Here is a 23858-nt window from a genome sequence, read left to right as displayed (position 1 = left end):
AAGTAAAATTGTATGGCTTATCCTCACACGAACAATTTATAAAAAAAATCTCAACATAACACACCTGCCATAAAATCGAAATTTACTAACTTATAAAGAAAGTGCTCTTTTCTGGGAATTACCATACATAACTAATTAATGCCACGATCACCAGGGAGAGGCAGCCATTTCCAAATGGTACACTGTGTGTCAGTAACTACTTTGGATGGGGTGCCATTGAATATTCCTATGATATGCCTGAACATTTTGGTTATAGTGCTAAGTTGTACCTCTTTCCTAATGGCAGTATGGCTGGAATTCTGAAACCATACTTAGAAGAAAGAGAACACTCCTCTGAGGGCTAGGAGGAAGAGCAGGACTGGTGTGTGTGTGTGTGTGTGTGTGTGTGTGTGTGTGTGTGTGTGTTGGGGGGAAGGGTCCAGGTCTGTAAGAATCTGTAAGAACAGAGTACTGGTGGAAAAGGAGATTCAGCGGGCGGCCTGGGCACTTCCCAGGCTTACAGGCTGCCCAGAGTACGTGGCAGCACCCAAAAGGAAGGTTCTCTTTTCCTGCTGGTCCCTGCAGCCTAGGCTTCAGGAGGGCAGCTAGTCACATTAAAGAGGAGAACAAGGTGGGACATAGAGCAGGGGTTGGCTGGAGGAGAGAGGGCCCTGACTCTGAGCTGAGTAGGAACGAAAGGTGGGAAAGCGGCTCCTGTTTCCAGAAAGTGCCATCCTCAGGATTCAGGTGGTTTAGAGCAAGTGTGGGTTTCCTATGGCTCTCATTTCCAAACCCCTCAGCTCAACACCCACACTCTGCATGAAAGATGCAGAGACCAGTAGCACCCGCAGAGGCATCCTTCCAGCTGGGCTAGGAGCCGACATGCAGGCTAACCTTTTCAACAGACATGGTAAGGTAGAAGGGTCCCTAGCCCAGCCTGAGTGTTCAGACAGGGCTTCCCAGAAGAGAGGAGATCAGGGACGTGCTTCAGTCCCAACATTTCCTAAATCGGCACTTTGAGATCTTGGTCCTTGATTCTGTCCCACATGCCGTGGTCTCCATCTTTTCTCACCTAGACCTCACCTCGTGAACTGCATTTACCCAGGAAGAATTATCTTTCTGACTGTCACAACTTGAGCACATATCTCACTGCCAACTGTTCTTCATGAAGCATCCATTCTGAGTTTATACTGTTATAAAGTTCCAGCCAAATTTTTCATTATTTATCCTACATCATTTGGCTTCTGTATTTTTTTCTCCTGGAAGATTGGGAATGCCTTGCAGAACCTCTGTAGTTACCTCTGTGGAGCCCTGAGAGGCCCTTGGAGGCCTCCAACATTAAGAAACTGACACAAAAAAAGATTGACTAAGGATGCCCTTCCCCTCACCCATTTCCTGTTCCTACTAGCAGGTGAAGACATGGGAGGAGGCCCTGTTCTGTTTTGTTTTACATGCTTAAATAGAAACCTCCGGGAACATCATGCTTGATCATTTCTCCTGAGGCAAGCCCTGTGCCATGGACCATGGAGGGAACACAGGGACAGGCGGGAAACCCTGAACCCAGCCAGCCAGCTCACTACTGACTGCAGCCTGAATGGAGGAGAAGGGGTGGTGACTTAGAAAATAGCATCCTTGGGATTTTCCCAGTCCCGAAAAGACCCTGGGGAGCTTAATCAAGCTCTAGACCAGTTTCGTCAGTAGGAGAGTGAAGAATGGGCCTTCCCGTCCCCCAGGGTTGCGAGAGGGTGAAACAGGAAGACCCTCGCAAGGTCACAGCTCAGTCACCCACCACAGGGCTCTTGTTTGGTGGCTTGCAGCTGATGTAATTACTGACTTTTGTCAGTGGCTAATGCTCTTATCTTCCTCGGGGCCCTCTTCTGCCCGTGTTGAGTTCACAGGCAAATTCTACATCTCTGACCCCATGTACTCGTGAGGTCTGTGCTGGAGGGCACCTGCTGTTCACAGACCTCCATTACCCGCAACCCACAGAGATGGTTTTGGACAGAGGCGCCTGGATTGTTATGGACGATAACCATTGAGACTAAGAATTCAACTAGTGAACACTCTCAGCTGAATGGATGAGGTTTTCCATATTTCTCCTTGGATTTGATCCTGAATTCTATTTTGATAGCCAAGTGACAATGTCCAGTCCCTCTTCCCATGACTCACATTTGACAGAATCTCTTAGGTGATGGACATCATTGCAAGGTATTTCTTTTTTATTCTAAGCCTAAGCATCCTGCATTAGCTACAGGGTTTTGGCCTTCCTCCTCTGGTATCTTCAAGCAAGGTATTCTGTACTTTCTTGGTTATTTAATCATGACACTCTTACATACAGCTTCCAGAGTTACCTCGGACACTATTTTGAGGTGACTCTGGGTCATGTTGGGTCTAAGAAAGAAGTGGTATTATCCCAGGAGGAACATCATAAAGTTGGTCAGGGCAAGAATTAAACCCACAAATAGCTCCTTTGGGAATGCTGTCACACTGAGTCCTAGAGAGCCCCTGTGCCCCATCTCTGGGATCGTGAGACATCTTTCTGTAAACCAGTCATACCTTCTTATTTTATCTTTCTGAGTGTCTGTTTTATCTGATGCTGAAGAACTTTTTCATTTCATATGAACATTAGGAACAAAAGTTATCATTACCTATTCTCATAATACTTTCCAAAACTCTCTATAGTTCATTCTTTCTTTCTTCCTTTCTTTCTTCCTTCCTTTCTTCCTTCCTTCCTTCCTTCCTTCCTTTCTTTCTTTCTTTCTTTTTCTTTCTTTTTTAATGTGTGTGTATGTGCATGTGTATGGGGTGGGTGTTTTTAGTGTCATTTTTTTTTTTTACTTAGTTTCTTAGCCAATTTTAAATATAACAAAAACCTCTCTTAATTGAGTGGATGTATAGACAAACACTATAGACCAGTAGTTTTTAAAGCTTTTGGGGGAAAGGGAGTGAATTTCATAGATGCCTTGGATAATCTGATTACAAATATGCATTTTCCCTGGGAAAATGTTTGTGTACAAATACACAATTCCAACAAATAGGAGTGAGTTCATAGACCCACCTGATAGCCATTCACAAATAGCTATATTTGAACACATTCAAAAATTGAATTTATTTTCCTGTTAGAAGGGGCAGCAGGGTGGAGAAGTTTTAAATAGCCTTTCCTACAAAAATATATTTGTGGTTGGTATATATTATATTACACAAACACATCGTATAGTTTCTGGCATTCTATACCTTCAATCTTTCTTTTTTTCTATTTTTTTAAGTAAACCAATTTGCTATAGTACAATCATCCCCTGCTTGCATTCATCCAAATATTTAACCACTGCTATTACTTTTCTAAGAAAATGAGAGGTACATTTGCATTATGTTCTTGCAAGAGCATATTGCAGGCCCAAAGTGATTGACAAGCAATACAATTACCTTTGCATGACGAGACAGACCATCTCTGCATTCAAATAGGATGGCACCTGTTCGTTGCATGACAGCCCCTCTTCTCTTGTGACTGAGCTGTGGTTTATCTATTGCTACATCCCGGACATGGACTCCCTGTCCTTCTTTCCCTACATATCTGATATTTTAAGTGCACCTGTTTGATGAGGCTTTACAAACACATTGGACACCTTCTTGAAAATAGTATGATACTTTCGTAAGAGCTTTCCCAAACCCAGCAATTCTTTTAGAGTAGGACCTAGGAGGCTGGGCTTCAGTTTTTTTCTCACACATAGAGTTACACTTGGGGGTGATGATTCATACAGCAATGATCCTCTTAGCCCTCGAACAGGCAGCATCAACATCACCTATTACTTGTTAGAAATGCAAATTCTTAGATGTCCCTCCCCATCCAGATGGACTGAATCAGAACCTCTGGGCTGGGCATAGGGCCCGGCCATCTGTGTTTCAGTCAGTGCTCCAGGGGACTCTGAAGCATGTTCCAGTTTGACCACTGATGCCTGCCATGTAGTTAAGAGTTTGGGCTGTGCAGCCAGACTCCCCGGGCCAGAATCCCAGCCACGCCAGGACCGGCTCTCTTTGTTTCTGCTCCTTTGTGTCTAAAGAGGAGATGGTAGAATTATCCTCGGCATGGGAGTGTTAGGAGGGTACAACGGGGGTTGACACGGAGTGTGAGACCAGGGACTGTCCCATGGTGCCTGTGAGTGACAGTGACTCATAACTCAAGAGAAAAACCCAAGGCATTTCACTAGGCAGTGTGGTTCCATCCACCAACGAGGAGGGCCACATTAGCTCCCCAGTTTCTAGGGTGGTCGTGAAGCTGGCTCCCCAGCCCCTCCCTCACTGCTGTCACACCATGCCTTTGCTAAACTTGGTAAAACAACAAGCAACCCCTTCTCAGTGTGGCTCAGAAAGGCAGCAAGAATCTTTGGAACACTTCTCTCCATGAAGCTGCCACATTCTGGTGGCCGATGAAGACCCTGCAGCTAGACTGATGCCCTTCCTCCAGGCCCTTCAAGGAGCCAGACAGCTTTGGCCACTGGGCCCAGCCCGGCTGTTCCCTTGGTCTGCCCTGCCCTTCCTCTGGGTCTTCCCAGCTAAGGCTTTTAGAGCTCTGTGTCACTGCCTCAGCCTTCTCCGTCTCTGCGGGTGGCCCGCCTCCTTCTAAGACTCCCTCAGGACACCTCTTCCCCCTCCTGCAGTGAGCATCACAGCCCCAGGGTCCTCTTTATGTGCCTGGCTGTGACTGTGGGCTCCACTGTCTTTACACTCAGTGAGGGCAGGTTCAGCTGTGGCTCAGAGCACAGTGAACCTTTCTGAGGTAGCGCGCTGGCCCTCCTATTCTATCTGTTTAGCTGTTTCGACATGAGGCAGGTAGACTGCAGCTTCTCCTGCTTTAGTGTCTCATATATTTGGGATGTCACAGCCCCAAAACATGGAGGAGGGCAGAGCATGGAACTAGGGACCCTCCTGGAGGTGACCCTCAGGGGTGTTCTTTCTCACTCTGGGAGCTGTTGGTGCACACAGGTACAACTGGGCACAGTGCATGATAACTTGGCCTGTTGTAAGGAGGGACCAGGTTCCCAGAGAAGGCCAGCCTCAGCCCTATCCAGTGGCTCCACTCGGGCCCCTGCTGTGTGCCCAGGGAGTAGGCTTGCTTTTCTCTCCATTATTCACAATAGATCAGAGATAGACTACATTCTACCTACATTGAGAAAAAGGCACTGTTTCCCATTTGTAAATACAGATTAGTGTGTGATTAAAATGAATATAGTTCACACCTGGATTGCCTCCTGCCTAGTCCCTTGCACTGGTCTCCTAGTTGAGGGCTCAGTCTTGAACTTTATTCCCCACCCCTCCCCTCCATGGACAGCAGCTATTGTTGGTGAACAACCAAAGCAGAGGCAAACCTGGGACCCTGGACTCCCTCCTCCTGACCTGTTAGTGATTCTGTCTGGAGTCCTTAAACCATCCTCTGTCACCCTCTGCCATCTTTAGATGTCCAAGCTCCCATTTAAAATATGTCAGTAACTCACTGAACAGGTATTCTGCATCTTGTAGGCAGGCAGTAATGTGTCAAGCACCAAGAGAGGGGACACCGAGAGACCCTATGACTGCAGCTTTCTAAGGCCAAGTGGGGCACATGCACAGATATCTTTAATTTGAAGTGGCACTGATGAGTAGCTCAGGTGAGGGTCTGAAACTCTGATATTGGTATTCAAAGGTGGGTGGAGTACCTCAGCTTCAGGTGGGCGTTGGATCATAGAGAGGGTGACATCTGGAGCTAGGGTGCTATGCCTGCAGCTTGTTACTTTGCAAGCATTGGCTCAGGAAGCACTGCACGCATGCACACCATGTGCCTCGAGGTGGACACAGACTGATCTCTCCCCGTTTTTGCAAATGAGTACATGAAGCTCAGATGTCTTAAGAACTTTGCCCCAGGCAGCTCACTGTTGATTGGGGAGGCTGACATTTTACCCGAGTGCCCATGTGTCTCCCATCTCCCTTGGCCCTTGAAGGGCGACCCCTTGCTTGTGGACAAGGGTACTCGGAGAAAAGGCATCCGCAGCACCAGCAAGCGCATGTGCAGAGGCATGGTGGGGAGAAGGGCTGGGCAGCGGCTCCCTTGGTGTGGCTGAACCACCTTTCTGTGGTTTGGGCCGCGCTAAATATTTGCTGCTCGCCTGTTCCATCAGATCTGCTCCACGTCGCGGTGGCGGAGGCTGACCCTGCCTCCTGACCCCCGGCGGACGCTGCCTTTTTATGTTGGAAACGTGGAAAGGGAATTCAAAGCTCAGCTCGGGATGCTGCACGCCTCGGCACCGTGGATTAGGGTTTCCGCTGCGTGACAAGGGCTCTCGTGAACCGCAGCCCTCCCGGATCAAAGGGACAACAGCCGAGCGCTGTGCGTGTGAAATCCCTGCCACACTTTAAGGATAAGGGCAGTTGGGGTTTAGCGGATCGACTCGAAAAGGCTCTGAGAAGACACTGCTGTGTTCTCCAGCAAACCAGTGTCGCTGGCGTGTGTGTGTCTGCGCGTGTGCCTGGGTCCTGGGCACCTGCCCTGAGATCAGTGCGCTTGGCTTACATGTGGGGCCCTCTCCTGGAATCCTGCCATGTCAAAGCCTGGCGCCCTTCCACAGAGGGGCTGGCTGGTCCTTTGCCAGAGTCATAAATCATCTAGAAACTTCCCTGGAGGCTCTATGGGAAGGTTATTAATAACAACCACCATCCTCTGAAAAGTACACACTTAGAAATATACATTTTTATACTCCAGATACCTGGTCATTCTCACCTACATCTGTGAGGTATGCAAGGTGCATTTGAGTCTCATCAAACCGTTTTAAAAACCGCTTAGGAAATATCAGTCAGGTGCCCATGATCACAGACAGACCTATGAGCTGCTTTAGGTGAGGAAGTGCAGGGTCACTTCCTTCCCCTGTTGAAGACCCTCCTTTCTGGGATGATGACTATATATGGGCAGTGATCAGAGAGCTCCTGGGGTTTGGGTTTGTTGAGTCATGATGTGAAACTTTGCTTAGTCTGAATCGACGTGAATGCACAAAGATAACACATGCATGCAACACACGTGTGTTTAAGAGCACATGCATACATATACAGATATGGACACACGTTCATGAAGATATGCACACGTGTTTATACACAGAGCGTCATATAGACAAGTTCACACATGCATCCCTATTCCTACACACTTGTACATACTAACACATACACTCATGCACAAAATATACTTGCACACATATACACATGAAAGGGTGGCTGATAGAATCACCCAGTACCATAGCACAGCCTGCCCAGCTCCCCAGGGCCTTCCAGCTCAGACCCATAGTCAGAGCGCTGCACTCTGTGTGTCTCCCCATTGCAATCCTATTTTTACACAGATGTTTTGTTTTGTGTTTTGGGGGGAGCTCTGTGGCCTGACTGCAAACTCTGATCTCTTAAGATGCTCGTGTCTGTGTGGGCCGCTCACAAGACATGTCAATCCTCTTTGCGTTTCCAAGTTGCACATCTCCATACCTCCTCCCAAGAGAGTAGGAAGCTGGGTGCCCAGCCAAACGTGCCAATTCTGGACCCGCCCCGAACCCCAGCCTAATTGTCCTGATGTGATCGACCCATGCTGTCTCCAACCTCCTTAATCAGTGTGAAAACTCTCCTGGGTTCCTGTGTTTCGGATCTTGTGACCAGACTAACCTGGCCCGTGCAGGGGTTGGCGTGTCCGCATGGGGAAATGCACTAATATGGATGTTTCTCTTTGTGTGTGCACCCTGCAGTGTTGTTTACCAGGATGGATTTTATGGTGCAGACATTTATGTAAGTATTCATTAACGTGCATGCTGTCCTTGTTTCCGCCCAGAGTCATTCCTTTTACAAGTTTGCTGCAAAAACCTCCATGCGGTGTAGTCAGACCTCCTCCTCCAGGTCTGTAGGAACGAACCCAGAGCCTTGCCTCCCAGGCAGAAAGACTTCTGCTCCTGAGCTCATAAGAAGCATCCCTCGCTGTTTGAGGGGAATTAACTCCTTCAACAGCTTCAGAATTGACACAGTCCCCCCCAAAAAGGTAGCGCTTCTCCCGGGCCCAATGGAAGACCCTATCCCCCAAGAAACTGTCTCCAGAGTTCTCAATATGGCCTGAGTGTTCTTGGTGTAATATTTAGGAGAAGAGCTGTAGTTACCAGCTATAGAGGGTTTAACGGTATTTTCATGGCTACCATTCTTGATGCTTTCCTGATAAATATAATTAACTTATCACAACCACCCTAGGAAGAGTCTCTCTGTCTCTGAACATGGATGAGTTTACCAAGAAACACCTAAATCTCCCAAGAAAATGTATGTAGACTTGAACATTAATTTCTTATTTTCTTCAACCATTTATTCTATTTCCCCAGAACATTTACCCAACTTTAATTTTTTGGTAATCGGTACCACTTTGTCAAACTTTTCCTCCTTGGAAAAAATAGGGTGTTTCTCATTATGGGGGCCATAGTTTAACTCACCTACATTCACCTAGATGAATTGATTCTTCCACATGAGAATACAAACATCAATTTTAAGAAAATTACTTGAAACAAACACAAACAAAATAAGTGGGCAGTATTGAGGAGGGACTCTCAAAATCACATAATTTTTATTACTAATGGCCTCAAATAAGTCAGTGGAATCATATTTGTTGTTTTATAGGCTAGATAACAAAGAAAAATAAAACTATATTTCTGATCAAATTGATGCCATTTCCTAGAAAATGAGAGAGACACTGCTTATTTAATTTTATTCCTCTTGAATTTCAGATCACTACAGTTCTGAGATGTAGTGTTAATCTCCATCAACGATGGACTTAGTCAAGTTCTGTTATTCATTATATGTACCATCATCCATGGGTTTTATTTTCCTGTTATAAAATGAGTGGACTACATGCTTTTATGAACTCTGTTAACAGCCTGTTTTCATTTTTTGGTGTAACTTAAGCTGCTCCTTGTCACATCCTCCTTGGGTCCATGCCATTTTAGGTGGTGAGAGCGGCAGGGACCAAGCAGTGTGGAGTCAGCCTTATCCTCCTGTACCTTATGAATCCCAAGTCCCTGCCTCTAGTTGTCCACAGGGAGATCATGCAGATGAAGGGACTGTCATTGGTATATCTGAGTTTAGGGCTTTATTACTATTATTTTATGGTTTAACTTGGAGAACAGAAGGGTGTAGATGAGGGATGGAGAAATTTAAAAAATCAAATCCACTGGAAAGAAAGCTATTTTCATCAGCACCCATCCAAAGGTGGGCGGGGGGAGTATGTCCCTGAGCCTAGTGATAGAAATAAAGATCATAGTAATTCAGCCATCACTTATGGAGTGTCCACTTCCAAGTGCCTTGGTTTCTTCCCGAGGTGAAAATGCTACTTCACTGATTTATCAATTGGCACCCTGCCCTTTGCATATTTCAAACCCATATCTTTTCCGTGCCTCACAGATTCTCATTTAGCAGGAAGTAGAAGCTGCCCGAAGGCAGGGACGGTGGTCTTGCCACAGGAAGGACAAGCTAGGAGAGCAGGTCACCAGGAGTGTGCGTGGACTGGGGCATCAGGCTCGCTCAGAAGATCCACAGAGCCAGGCAGGTGGGAAACAGAGAAGGCACAGGCGAGGGCCAGGTGCCAGCCTACACCAGGGTACCAAGAGATTAAGAGATGCCATCAGACAGGAGCTAAGTAGAAATTAGGGGAAAGGAGAAGTGTCCACCCTCCCCAAGAGCTGAGCCCTCAGGAGAAGGCTGCCTCTGGTCACCATGGAGACACACATACCACATTGGCTTAAAAAGACAGGAATTTAAGTTTTTAACTATCATATCAAACTACAAGGTAACTACTATTGCTTAGTGTGCATTAAAAAGTGTGTCAAATTAAAGATACACTTAAAAAGCAGCAGGGACGAAACACACTTAAAGCCAGAGTTGAGGACTAAAGTATCCCGGACCCGTGGAACCTTCCACTCCACTCACAGGGAAGCTGTAGACCCCTCCAGGCCAGAGCCTAGCCGGGAGGTGGAAGAGAGGTATTGCCCGAGCTTCACCAGGATCCATGCTGGTATCCTCCGGCAAGAGGGCAAAGGACGCGGCTGTTGATCAAAGATATTGAAAATGCAAAGAGGGACCAGAGGAAGTGAAATTCTATGAGAGCTGTAAAAATTTTGACAAGTTATGGGTAGAAACTGGAGAAGGTCGGCGATGAGCCAGGCAGTAGGAGGGAGAGAGAGGAAGGTGCTCAAGGTCAATGTGAAAGGAGCCCCTTTAGCTAGGGGTGCCTGGGGTTCCTGAGTGCAGCCACTAGGGCGTCCTGGAGGAGGTGTCTCAGTGACATCCAGACGCATGTTCACACCATTCCTGAATTCCATGATAACCAGTTTCTGGCGGACGCCGTGGCTGGACACACTGCCTTCTTCATTCATGTCACTCTGTCAACCACGTGTCTTAAGATAAAAAGGTGTCCTCATGCCACTGATATTTAAGTTCAGGAAAGAGAAGTGTCCCTGGCTTTGGGGACACTGGGAAGTGGGAATTCTCCCAAATACAAACTCGAGTCTTTGCTCTTGAGACCCCACTTTTAGTAAGAGCCAGCAGAGGGGCAGCATGAGGCTGCCTGCCCTCCGTCATTCCAGGGTCAATTCACCAAGCGTCCTCTGTTCCAGAGATGAGGGGCTCAGCGGGGAAGCTGTATCCCTCCTCTCACACACCCAGGAAGACAGGGAGCACATCACCTCCATGTTGTTTTTTTTAGAAGAGGAAATATTTCTTTTTTCCCAGAAAAAAAAAAAAAGATGAAATAATTTGTCTCATTATCTTTCCTGACCTGGAAGCGTGAAGCCACAATGATCTGGCTGCAGAGGCCACACTCAAGCACTGAACCGGCCAATTAAAGTTGTTGCAAATTTTGAAAAAACCTAAGAAAGGAAAGGAAGAGGGTGAGAAGTCAGAGAAGACCGACAGTATAGGAATGGCAGGGCCCTGGAGCGCCGTGTCTTTATTTGAAACCTTCAGATATGCCGTGAGATCTGCCGAGGGTGGACACAAGAACTTTGACAGAGCTCCACAAGCTTAGATTTTAACTTAAATGGCAAGGTTAAATAAAACTGACTCAAAAGGAAAATCAGATTATGTGAGAAAAAAAATAGATACACACATACATTTATAGGCAGCTTCCTAAATCCCTAAAAATGCCCAAACTCTTGATATCTTCTCCTGGAACTAGAGAGTTTCTCTTGAAATTCAGTCCACATGCAGGAGAGATCGCTCGTGAATAACTCACATCCCCAATGGTTTCCAGTCTGTAGAGGGTTCTACCGAGTCCTTGTCAGCATTAGATTTCAATGAAGTGATGCGTTAGGGACCTGTGTGTTAACAGTATCTCTTTTAAACATGCCCACCCATAGGTTTTTCCAGTCAAGTCTACTAAAAGTAGGTTTGGTAGCCTCAGTGTGACTCATGAATTTGTGAAATACAATTCCACTGTGTTATTAGTTGATATTATTAGCAAATAGAGCCACTGATGTAGTTGTGGCTGCTACTATATCATTGTCATAGCTGCCTACATAATTAGGCCTCCAAATTAAATTCCCAGGCAGGTAGACTGGAGAATTCCAGTCATGAGATAAAGAGACAAATTCCCTGTAGTTAGCTTGAAACATTGGATTGTGTTTCGCAAGTTGAAAAGCCATGAAATTATCGTTTTTTTAACTTCTTTAAAAATAAACACAGGTTAGATCCCAACTACAAATAGTGTGCATGGATCGTGATCTCAGCCTCCTTGGGAGTCTCCGTAATAAAGACTTGCAGCTACAAGCTTTTGGCCAAGCCCGGTTCCCCTTTTGATCTAGTGGGTCACTCCCCTGTCTCAGTGACCTCAGAAAAGCAAACTTGTAAATGAATTACTCTGGAATCTGTCTGACTTATGCATCTTCTTTTATTTATTTCATTTTTTTGCATTGAAAACATTACATTTCTGTTTCCTTATAGAGTAGTGTATCAAGAGCCTGTGTATGGCAATAAATTGCTGCAGGTATGAAATCCCAACTGGTGGAAAAACTCATCACTTTGTCGTGGGTTTGCTGTGAAATCCTTACTAACGAGACAGTTCTGGGGAGGGGGAAACGTTTTCTAACATCGAAGGAGAAGCTCGCTGAATTTTCCAGTTTCAATGTGAGCTCTAGGGTAGGGATGATCACCCCCTTGTCTTCTGATAGGTCCATAGTTACGCGGAGGCTGTTTCCATGACTGAAGTCAGACAGCCGCACCCGTGAGCCTTGCTGGATCACAAGCATACTAAATTGGAGGTCTAAACTCAGCTCTTAATTTCTTGGCCTTATCTGGACTCAATCAATATAAATTTAGCAAAAAAACATAATTAGAGGGTGTCATTGAACCAATTGCCTGGGCCATTTTTTGGTAGGTTCTTGGAGTCCTTATATCCAACATGGGGTCCACAGAGCTAACATTTAATAACCCTCCTTGGTTTTGTTATAACTGGTCAGGAATTTATTTCACACTTGCTAGAACTCTCAAACCTTATTTCTCGCCATGGAAGCAACCCCCAAATAAAAGCCCAAGTGACTGGATTTGTAGGAAGAAAAGAAAAAAAATCAACACATCTGTTGCGGGCTGAGTCTCCAGATTTGGTCTATCACTAACACTGAAACTGTCAAATAAAATGAAAGATGAATATCAAACTGAGAATGATTTGTGGGTGCTTTATCACATGAGTTTTCCTGTTACCTGCAATTCTCATTTTTATTCAGTATTAAGTCAACAAGCAAGGTACTGATTTTTTTTTTCAGTCATGAAAATTGATCCAATTTAAATTTTTAAAAAATTTTAAAACTCACAAATATGAAAACGGATACTCGGACCTAGGGGAAGGCAAAGTAGTTAAGATACCTGAGATCAACTTTTAGGGTCACATTTCAAGAAAACTGTGTTTCTGTTGCCACACTTCACGAGTAGCTGAAGGTATAATAATGCAGATTAACTAAGGAGTCATGGTTGTATTTAAATGTCTCCTTTTCCAAATGTTCTTGCAAATGGTAGTACACTGAATAAAATTTGAGTTGTGTGTATACCAATACACCTGCTTTGCACAAAGTGAGTCCGTGCCCGTGGCTACACCTGGACAAGGAGCAAGCTTCTCTCTCTCTCTCTCTCTCTCTCTCTCTCAGGTCGGGCTCATTTCTGCTGTCTGGTGCCCTGGTGCTGAAGGGAAGCATGCACACGTGTGTGCACACACATACACACCCCACACATGACATAGCCCGACTCAGAAGCACGTCCCCTCCCTCCAGCACATGAACATTTACCTCCCTTTTGCCAAAAGTGTAGTCTGAGGTGAAAAGTTTATTTTCTTTCACCAAGTTACCTTGAGTAGTTCATCAGTGTTCAGTATTGTTCTCCCAAGTTCCACAGGTAGAATACCTGCTTCACCTAGCGTAACCCAGCATTTCCACAACCTGTTTGGTCATGGAATCTTTTTTTTTTTTCTTGCCATCATTAACGTTCCCATGAGCACAATTTTGAAAATGCTTTCTCAGAGCATTTTCAGTGGGTGACTATGCCAAGGGGCCTCCAGGATTCCCTAACAGAGGAAACAGCTCAGTCTAGGAGAGCAGGTTTCTTTGGATGCCTGTCTTTGGTAGTGGTGTCCATTTAAATTTATTTTGATATTTAGACCCATTTACAGTTTGCTGCCAAAGTGGAAAATGAGCGTGTTTATGAGTGGGATGTGTAGAGCTGTGTTGTATTTATCATTCCCTTTTCCTTTGGTTTGGCGGCAGGAAAAAAAAAAAATCTATTTGACTTGATTTTTGTCATGAGGTCTGGGAGGACCAGGCTCAACATGAACAGGGTCTGGTGACCTCCCAAGAGCAGAGATACCTCCTTTCTGAGACATAAAGCCACGCAACAGCTGCAACTCTGCCCGGAAAGCTGCAAAATAGAAAGCAATAAAGTTGATCCAAGTCACCTGTTAGAAAGGCAAATTAAAGCAACGTGTACTTTTGGATCATTTTATAGTGTGTGCACACATGCACGGAGTTAATGCACAATTGCACTCTTTCCCTCGTATGGATTTCATGCAAAAGAAAAATAGCGAGGAAGACAAGGTAACAGAAGGATGGTGGTATCAAGCCACTTAATCCTCTTTCACCCCAATTACTGCAGGTTCCAGGGGCCACTTAGACTTGGGCTGTCCAGCACTGTGGCCACCTCCTGCAATTGGCTATTCACATTTGAACTCACATTAACTAAAATTGAGCAAATTAAATATTCAGTTAGTCGCCCTACCCACAATCCAAGTGTCCAGTAGACACTAAACACTATTGACTAGAAAGCACAGATCTAGGGCAATTCTGTCATTACCATGTGGTCTGCTGGACAGGGATGAGACCACTGATCAAGGTCAAAGTCTTCTCACCTGCTCTGAAGACAGCAGCACATGAGGATGCCGAATTTTGAATCAGGAATGCTTGTGAACAAATTCCAGGATCTCGTATAGAAACACACACTTATTTCCTCTAAATGGCCAAAACACATGCAGATGTACACAGTAGAGAGCATTCCCAAATCCTCAGGGATGAGCACATTTTTTTTTTTTTTGCAGGATTCCTGTTTTACACACCTGCAAGTTGTGTTCCTATGGTAGATATCAACCCAGTGAGGATCTTTTTACTTTCTACTTGCACTAAAACAGTTAATTTAGCAAAATATTTAGCAAACTTGCTACCTGCTGCAGACATTGGGGAGATAAGTGAAGTTCAAACAAGAGCATTTGCAAATGCTAGCAATCTTTGCTGGGACCAAATGCATAGTCACACAGTCACAATTTACATGGCACCTGGTACAAATACCTATGCTAATTTTTTGTTGTTGTTCTGGGGAAGAGAATCCTCCCCCACCCACACACACACAAACACACACACACACTTTTTCTCCACTCAGTTTTCAGCCAGTTGCAGCTAATGCCTCCTAACAATCGGCTGCCCAACTCTAGACCCTTCCTACCTCATTAAGTTTAATATGCATACTCCTACACCTGTGTCTTTGTGTATGCATCATGAAACCCGAGAAGACGGGCAATCGGATTAAAAGAAAGGCTCCAGAAATCCGGTGACCTCATTTCTGCTCAGCCCGTCATTCCACATCTAGGGCTCAGCACTAGTATGACAATGGCTTTGGTGTTATGACTGCCCCCCACATTTAATGATTGCCCCCATTCCTAATTAGAGAAGATGGTGTTTGGAACACCAGGTGGTGTATAGCTAAGACCTTTTTTAAAAATAATAAACTGACACTTTGTTTTTATAAGGGAGGCTATTTTAAAAATACTGGCTCCAAATTACTGTTGATTATTTGTCAGGATGTCTCAGATGTGTCTTCTCCAGGCTGAGCCAAAGCATGAACTTTTTAAGGATAAACTAGCTGTTTAGAGTTGTTTTGCAAGCAACTGCAGATCCATTCTGAAAGTCAACTGTGGCTAGAAAGAGATAGACCAGCCTGCCTGGAGTTTGAAAGATGCTTTTCACGGCTTCCCTGGCTTCATCTACCTTTTCTCCTCCTGCTTAACTTCCCCCAGAAATAGGATCAATGTCAAGACAAGTTAGTGCTCTTGGGACTTGGCTGTTAGATGACGTCTGACACACAATTCTATCCTGAGTTGCCCTTTTATGGTGAGGGTGAGAACACTTCCCTCAGGATTATGGGACCCTGTGTTTTCAGGGAAACTGGATCCTGTTTGTTAATTGTGCTGAGATGGTTCCACAGTGGTTGACATATCGCTGTGGTCCGTTGAGCAAGAAGCTGTGTTCCTTTCACAGTTTGATAATCAAAGCTCCACTGAACACAATTCCTTTCGAATATGCCCATTTGCTAGTCCTCTTTGCTTAATTGAACAATTGCAATTACTGGTACATACAACTAAATGTTAATTATTTCTTCTTTTCAGATTTTTTTTCTCTCTTAATGATTTTATTTACAAATTAGAGGACTTTATCGTGATTTCCACGCTACATTCCCCATCTGAACCTGAGAGACACATAACAGTTTGATAATTTTAGACCAAAACAGAGTCTTTAAAAGGATGCTCACAATTCATTTTTATGTTACTTCTGTAACGTCTAGACATCCAATGACAGTCCTCTTCAATAGACTTAGTGGTTACATGACCACATATGCAAGGAGTTACTAGTGAACTTTCACCTGAAGTGTTATCTGATTTTTAACAATAAGTGTGAAAATAAGACATGGGAGGGTTTACTTGATTTTTTTTTAAAAGGAAATAATAAAGGATGGAAAAAATAAAATTTAATATCTAACAAATACAGGCAAAGCATGATCAAGTTTAAAAATCTGGAAAGTTCAGCCCCATGTATAGAGTATTTAAATAACCCCCATCACCATTAACACGCCATTAACACGCAGGTGTCGCCTTCTGAGGGGACCTGGGTTCTCCTGTGGGCACACGCTAACCTTTAACACGCAGCAGGCCTGGTTTCAACCCTTCTTTCTCCGGTGTGTTTTGTACCTTCTGCTTTGATACTAAGCTCTCATTAACCTCGACTTTAGATTGGTAGACTTGGGTACAGCTCTTCTGGTGTGGTCTCACTGCTGGTCTCCCCAAGTTGGGCTCCTCCGCATCCCTAAGTCACCTTCTCCTTGTGTTCTAGGGTGGTTACGCTGCATACCGCTACGCCCAGCCCACTCCTGCCACTGCTGCTGCCTACAGTGACAGGTAAGGGTCCTTCCTTCTTGTGCTTGACAACGACTGGCAATTAAACTTAGTTGGTGGGACAGAAGACCCTCCTCCAGTCTTCTGACAATGCATGGCTGGGGAAAAAGCACCCAGAGTGAGACCCTGTGCTGAAGGTACACAGGCCACAGAGAGGGTGAACAGTCGCCAGGAGTTGATTCTGCACCCCCACCCTCTCTGCTAAGACACAGAGACAAGGAGCCTCTGCCCCCGAACACCCCTTTTTCAGATCTCTTTATTCCCACGACCATATCCCTTGCACAAGCACACACACGTACACACACACACACACACACACACGGACACTCCCTCACCGCCTTCCCGTGGTCTGGTCTTCTATGAAACCCCATGGTGTCAGCTCGCAGGAAGGATCCCGCAGGTCTGCCTCCCTCCCAAGCACCTTCTTTCCCTTCTTCCACGCAGGGAAGCATCCCCTCCCTGCATTTTTTAATTCAGAATAAAAAGAATGGGAAGTGCCTCTGGCTTTTCATAAGGAGGCTCATTCTTTTTGACAATGCCCAGGGTCCAATCCTACAGACACAAGTCAACTTCAGTTTGCAATGCACACCACACGTGAAGACTGGCATGGGAAGGGACCCAAGAGTGTCTGAGAAATGCAGAAGTCAGATCGGGTGTGTGGGGGTGGCTTGATTCCCCAGCACTTACAGATGACTTGGTTCCTGGAACAGCAAGCTGTAGCTATTTTTGTAGAGGTGCCTTAAGAAAACAAAGTGTGCGTTTCCATTTTGAATGCAACTCCCTGGCTCTGTTTTCTGAGGACATAAATGTGAATGTTCGGATGCACTGCATGCACAAAGGTCGTAGAGGGTGCTTACTTTTGGTAATGACTCCTTTAATTTAAAAATCTGTTTCATGAGTAAAACAATAATGATAACAATTTGCATGTGTGGCTGAGGCATGCTGGGTCAGACAGGTAAGCGGGCAGTGCATTAGACTCCTCAGTGAGAAGAGGCCGCAGCCACTCTGTCCTCCCACCTGGCCTGTGGCAATTGAGTTCCTCTCTGGTTTGCTGTGGTGTGCTTTCTCGGCAGTACCATTCCATTTCGCACAAGATGGGTGGTTAGCTCACTGTAGCTACAGAATTCCTCTGCAACCTAGTGGGGCAAAATGCTTCCCTGAATTTCAAAAGCTGCACTTGGAAAACCTCATGCATAAGCTCATAACAAATGGCTCTTTGGAGAGAGAGAGAGAGAGAGAGAGAGAGAGAGAGAGAGAGAGAGAGAATGTTTTGATCTGCTGTCTGGTTGTACACAGGTATTATTTTCTTATAAACAGCCATAACAAGTTCTCAAGGCTTAGGGAGCTTCAAAGAAATCCAAACCATTGTCAAGACACAGTTGTAAATACATAAATTATCCACTTACCCAATAATCAGTTGCCAAGATGCAAAATGTTTTATATAAATTGTTATGTTCAACACACTCTGACACTGGATTAGGGAAACAGGGTCGATAAGGCTAATAAAAATGATGACAATCTCAAAATACTCAAGATCATTCTACAAATGAAAAGACTTAATGCTATTAAATTACGAACACTGAAAATTTGCACAGTATCAAATGGAAAGTGGTTCAGCTACAACCCTTAATTATTTTTATGAAAATATCTCTAGATGCTAAATTCTCAAACACCCACTTTGTGTGTAATTATAATCACAGTAACTTTAGCCTGCCTTATAATTATAAGAATCTTAAACGGATTTATTTCTTTGAATGTTTATCTTGCTTCTCAGTATAAGTGCATCCATCCCCAAGTTGAAAAAAGGTTAATTACAAAATTGCAAAATCGCCTTCTTCAATGAGACCAATCTAGACATTTGAACAAAATAAACAGTGTTTAATTCTATTCTTCGATAGAGCTACTTGAGAAGCTAGCTATTTCCACTCGCATTCATCTAAAATTCAGTTATAATTTTCTGCATTTTAGAATACCATGTATGTAAATATATGTATAAAATTTGTCATTTTAATATTATTAAGATTTCTCATTGGCAGCATATACTACAGAAAAAAAAAATGCCCTCATTCTTGGATGGGTAAATCTTTAATAACTCTACAATTCCCAGTGCAGTAGGACTGTTTCAGCTGAAGAAACCAACTAACTCTGTTCTCCCCCACGTAATTGGCCTCTTGTTGTTCATTAGAGACATTTGCACGTTAGGTCTTCTTGGTTGCTGTGGAAATTGATCACCAGCCCTCCCTAACTCTATCGTGAGTGAGATCCTTGTCACCCATGGAATTATTCATCGAGGTAAACTCCAGTAATAGATGAATTACCAGAAAACAATCCCTAAAATTACATTTCTGGTTTGATTTATGAAGTGTCTCTGTTAAATGGTGGGGCTTCCTCACATTTTTAGAAAGCAGACATGAAGAAAGAAGGTCCTTCTAGAAAGACTCACATTTTGGGGGTGGGAAATTTGAAATTATCAGAAGAGCTTTTGAATCTCTATTAAAGATGCCACGTATCTAGAATTTATCTCAGGGCAACAGGATGATAAATTATTTTTACACTCTCACAGAATAAGATCAGTAGTCATCGGCTCTGAGCTCCTCTTCTCTGGAAGATAGACAGGAAGACAAAGAGATAACCTTCTTAATGAAAAGAAACGCCTTCAACATAGGAAAGGGAATCAGCAGGCATTGAGAGTGTTTTGGAAATGCTCACTGGTTGTCAGTTTGATCAAAAGAAAAATGGCAACAAACTTTCCCTGTAATCATGAGATTCACTCATCAGACATCTTGAAAGGGAAAGAAGTTTGATGTCCCCTGTTGGTAGAATTTTACCTTTTATCAGCACAAATTAAGCCCTCGTCCAATTAAAGATTCAGGAACCTTTGAAAAACATTGAACTCCAATAACCTCAGGACTGCCCAGAGGTCTTCTCTGGGCACCTGGAAACTCTCTGCCCATCATCTTCCTGGTAAATGATCACATGCTGAATATCTCGGAGCACCCCGAGAGTCTCTGGGTGTTGGCCTCCAGAATGAAGACCATCTGGTGTGGGCAGAGATTTTTCCCAAATGAAAAAGACCGAGCTGAACTAGGTAATTTTATAGTCTCATTGACAAATTTAACAGGGATAGGCGAACATCTTTTTCTTGGCGTGGAGGAAACATTTGGCAAGCGCTTGACCTCACCCAACCTTTCAATCTCACTTTGATTTACGGGAAGGTATCCATTCAAAGTCTGGAGGAGGTTGTTTTCTGAGCTTGAACCAATCAAAGCATGGCGGTGGTGCCTATGGTCATCTGGTCATTGCATGCCCCCTTGGTGTTGCTGATGTGTCCGTGTTCCGTTCTGGATTCGGCAGGGTCATCACATGAGCTCCATGAATGGCTTGCTTGAATTGTGCCTGGGGCAGGCTTCTCCTTCTTGATTGGCTCTTGGTTTCTGTGTGTAAGATGACTTGGCCCCTGTTGCATCTTTCCGCAGTCAAATTCGGGGTGAGGGGTGGGGAAGGTTCCCTGTCCTGTGAATGGTGCCACAAATGTCTAGGAAAATATGTATGACGTGCACATAGCTTGGAGAGAAAAGAGTCACTAGAAAGACAGACATTGGTCATCTCGTCCTGCTTGCTAACACTCTAACATTTCCTAATGGTTGGTGCATGAATAGGTCCCTCGTGCTCAGGCAGAAAGTAACCACAGACCAGCTAGAGAAGAAAGCAATACTGTGTTCCAGCATCTCACTCTAAAAATTTCATAGCAACATGCTTGCACTCAGAGTTACCAGGAGCCATTTTCTTCCTTCACTTAAAACATGCATTTCCTTTGAAGAGTCCTGAATGCCAGGAAGCCTTTGGCCTCCTGTCAGAGCACCAGGCCACATGGTGTCCCTAGGCTGAGTGAAGGAGATTGCCAGTCACAGGATTGGAGTTGTTTTATTTTATCCCTCTTTTTTTTTTTTTTTGGTTATTTGTTTTTCAAGACCTGAAAGTCTCATTGTCGAGACAGCATTAGAAGATACCCTGGGAACTAGCTCTGAGCAATTGTGTATAGCTCATCCTAAGAGGAACCCAAGGAAATACCCCGGTATCAAGGACCTCACTCCCTGTACCCAAACCTATACTGGGGGGCCTCACAGGGACTTGCGAGTGCATCTAGGTAAATCTTAATGCAAGAAAGGGAGGGCCTTTCAAGTTCAGGCAGACATGAAAGGCACACGCTAGAACATCATTTAAATCTGATGCTCATAACCCATGAATAAAACATTCCATAAAGCCTTCTATTTCAGAGTGAAATAGATTAGTATTTCTTTCTTGAACTCAATAGATATAAGTAGGCATACCTTTGGGGTCAGGGAGGATCTGGGCTACTCATATTTAAAATTATTCCAATGACATAGATAGACGCCTTATGTAAACAGATGGTTAGATGCAGGGAGGTACCTAGAAAGAGAAAGATCAGAGCACAGGTGGTGGGTGGCTGAGCAGAAGGAGGGGAAGAAGGAAGGAGACAGAGGAAAAATGAGAAAGAAAAACACTGTCTTCTCATAGCACTTCATCATAAGCTAAATTACAGTAAATAGAACCAACTTGACCTTTATGTAGAACCTCAGTCCACACTGAACCGAAGGAGTAAAGGGCTTTGAACTGATTTCCATCCACGCAGTCTACTTCCTCTCTATTTTAGGAGTGTTACTGTTTTTTTGTTTTTTGGTTTTTTTTTTTTTTCTGGACTTAGATTAAGTAATAGAGAAATGCCGTTGTTAAAACAGACAGGCGAATAACTGCATTGAAAATGATACGCCACTCTCTGTGGAGTCCTTATCCAATAAATGACTTATAATAAACCATAGGCAGTCATCAGCATATAAAGCATATGAGCATCCCCAGTGGGATTTTTATTTATCCACGAAGGGCCTTTTTCTTTATAGAAAGATTACTTTAAAAAAATTTTTGTTGCACTTTCCGGATTTGATGATTTTACCTTTTTTTTGCCATAAGGTAGAACCCAGAAAGTTTGATATGTGGAAGCTTTGGTAAGGGCAGGCAGTGCAAACCAGAGAGCCAAGCAGTGTCCAGCGTCTCCCCAGGCCTCGGATGAGGGGGGAAGCCGTTCCGGTGTGGTGTGCGGCAGGAGCAGCCCTGGTGCCTGATCTTTGTGGTGTGCACGGGGAAAGCTGGCAACGGGGTGGAATTGCTTAGCCAAAGCAGGATCTCCAGGACCTAGCAATGGCCACAGTGGCGCATTTGCTATTTACCAAGACAGAGAAGAACTTGCAGAAAGTGACGGAGTCCTCAGCTCTGGCTTCAGGGGAACACACAGGTTTTATCCAGTCTTCTTCTCCCGGGCTGCTAAAAATGGCCCTCCATTTAGCAAATGAGGGTGGTAGTAGTAAGTGGGACCTTTTTTTTTTTTTTTTAAATATCCGATTTGACTTTTAACATCCTTGTTTGGCCAAATGAGTATTGGCAACTTGATGCCGGGCTCTTTATTTTGAGAGAGCTACTCTTGGAAAAATAGAGTGAGAGCACCGCAGAGCCTGGTGGAGGGGAGGACAGCATTCCCAGGTCAACAGGGACAGACGGTGCAGGGCACGGAGGCTTCTGGGGACCTCATGGTCCCTTGCAGCTGAGATAAGGGATAGGGGGAAGCTACTTTGAAGTTAGATTCTAGACTGTTGAGTCAAAACAATAGTCCTCTGCCCCTTGTCTGAGAGTGCTGTGTTGAAGTTATCGTTTTTAGTTTTTTGTCTTTTCTTTTATCTTCACTCATCCTGATGAGCTTTCTTGGTTTTGCAATAAAAATAAAATAAAAGATGCTCTGTCATCTTGTAATAGGAATGTGGCATAAGTGAGTCCCCGGACACTTTTCTTTCTTTCCCAAGTGCCTATGAAACTATGTCCAGCTGGTTATTGGAACTCAAGATTGAACGCCCATACATAGGCATGCACATAGAGTCCTACAAATCATTCTTTTCCCTTTTTGCATAAAGTTCACTTTCTCATCAGATTCGGTTGCTTCCTCAGTGGTTCGGGGTCCTTAAGAAGAAAAAGCAAAGCTGATTATCCCAGGCAGTGCTTGGGCAGCCAGAGAGAAAGACAGTCCCTGGGAGATGCCCATTAGGAGGCTCCCATGCCAGGCAGACTCAACTTCCCTAATGAAAGAGACGATAGAGAAGACAGGGCTCCTTTTTAAATGGTTCCAACTGGGCATTCTCAAGGAAAAAAAAAAAAAGGAAGATTCACCATCACTAAGGTAACTGCCTTTCATCCTGAGCGGTCCTCCATTTTGCCACTGAAGCCACTGGGTGCCTTCTGGCTGGTTCTGAAGTGTTTATAGAAGAGGGAACATACAGCCCTCCCTGGTGACATCGCTGTGGCTTTTGTCCCTGGAGGCCACAGACACCAAACTCTGAGTGGTGAGAAGCCATGTGGCTGTTCCTGAGAAGTCTATTTCCGGCATGACTCTTACTTTTCATTGGCAAACATCAGGCACACACATAAAAAGAGAAAGTGCTCAAATCTTTGTTTCAAGAATTAATTGGCTTTGGCCCTTCATCTGTAACAGTGTCTCGGTGAATATGTAATTGAAGCAGTTAAAAAAAAGGTGCGGGCGGGCAGGGTGGGGGGGGCACTGCTCTAATAGTCCACAGACTGGACCAACAAGGGGCTGGGGAGGCATTCAGGGCAATTCCAAGCCCAATGGACCATAGCTGGCCCAGTCACGTGGGGAGACATTTTTGCCAGTGACAAGACAAGGTGGGACACTCCTTTGGTCATGTCATAGCCTAATTACACACTTTCCAGGCTGCAGATCATTGACTTGATGGGCCACAGAAAAGCAAATAGAGCCTGTACTTGCAGTAGCACCCCCAGGGCCCTTCAGCTGTAAAGGTTTAGAGGCAGCTGAGCCACCCCCTGTGCTTTCCAGAGGTAGGTCAGAAGCCCTGGTGGGAAGGTGCTCTCCAAGGTCTCCGGAGGAGCCATTTCCATGCAAATAAAGAATGTACTTCAGAGAAGGCAGTGACCTAGTAAAGCAGAAGGAGGGAGACCCAGGAGATAGGCTTCCTGGCTCAGGAAACATTTGTGGGTGTGGCGATAAAAATCAAACCCCTCCACTTCTTTACCTTGTTTTCTTTCTTTCTTCTTCTTTTTTTTTTTTTTTTTT

General features: G+C 44.6%; 1 protein-coding gene across 34 annotated transcripts in view; it reads left to right on the top strand.

Moving 5' to 3' along the window:
- The window catches only part of Rbfox1 (RNA binding fox-1 homolog 1), a 1613147-nt gene that overhangs the window by 1562758 nt on the left and 26531 nt on the right, over positions 1 to 23858 (top strand). For 19 of the 34 annotated variants that reach the window (XM_048790118.1, XM_048790102.1, XM_048790108.1 and 16 more), the window contains 2 exons: positions 11947 to 11989; positions 16641 to 16705. In XM_048790118.1, coding sequence (XP_048646075.1) covers positions 11947 to 11989; positions 16641 to 16705 — 108 coding nt within the window. Of the gene's footprint in view, positions 1 to 7724; positions 7765 to 11946; positions 11990 to 16640; positions 16706 to 23858 lie in introns of all 34 variants that reach the window. The other 15 variants (XM_015490752.2, XM_048790117.1, XM_015490751.2 and 12 more) reach the window with 2 other exon arrangements.

The sequence above is a fragment of the Marmota marmota genome, unplaced genomic scaffold, assembly GCF_001458135.2.
Source record: "Marmota marmota marmota unplaced genomic scaffold, marMar, whole genome shotgun sequence".
Classification (NCBI taxonomy): domain Eukaryota; kingdom Metazoa; phylum Chordata; class Mammalia; order Rodentia; family Sciuridae; genus Marmota; species Marmota marmota.
Note: the sequence above shows the minus strand (reverse complement) of the source record. Positions and strands in the feature narration are given on the sequence as shown.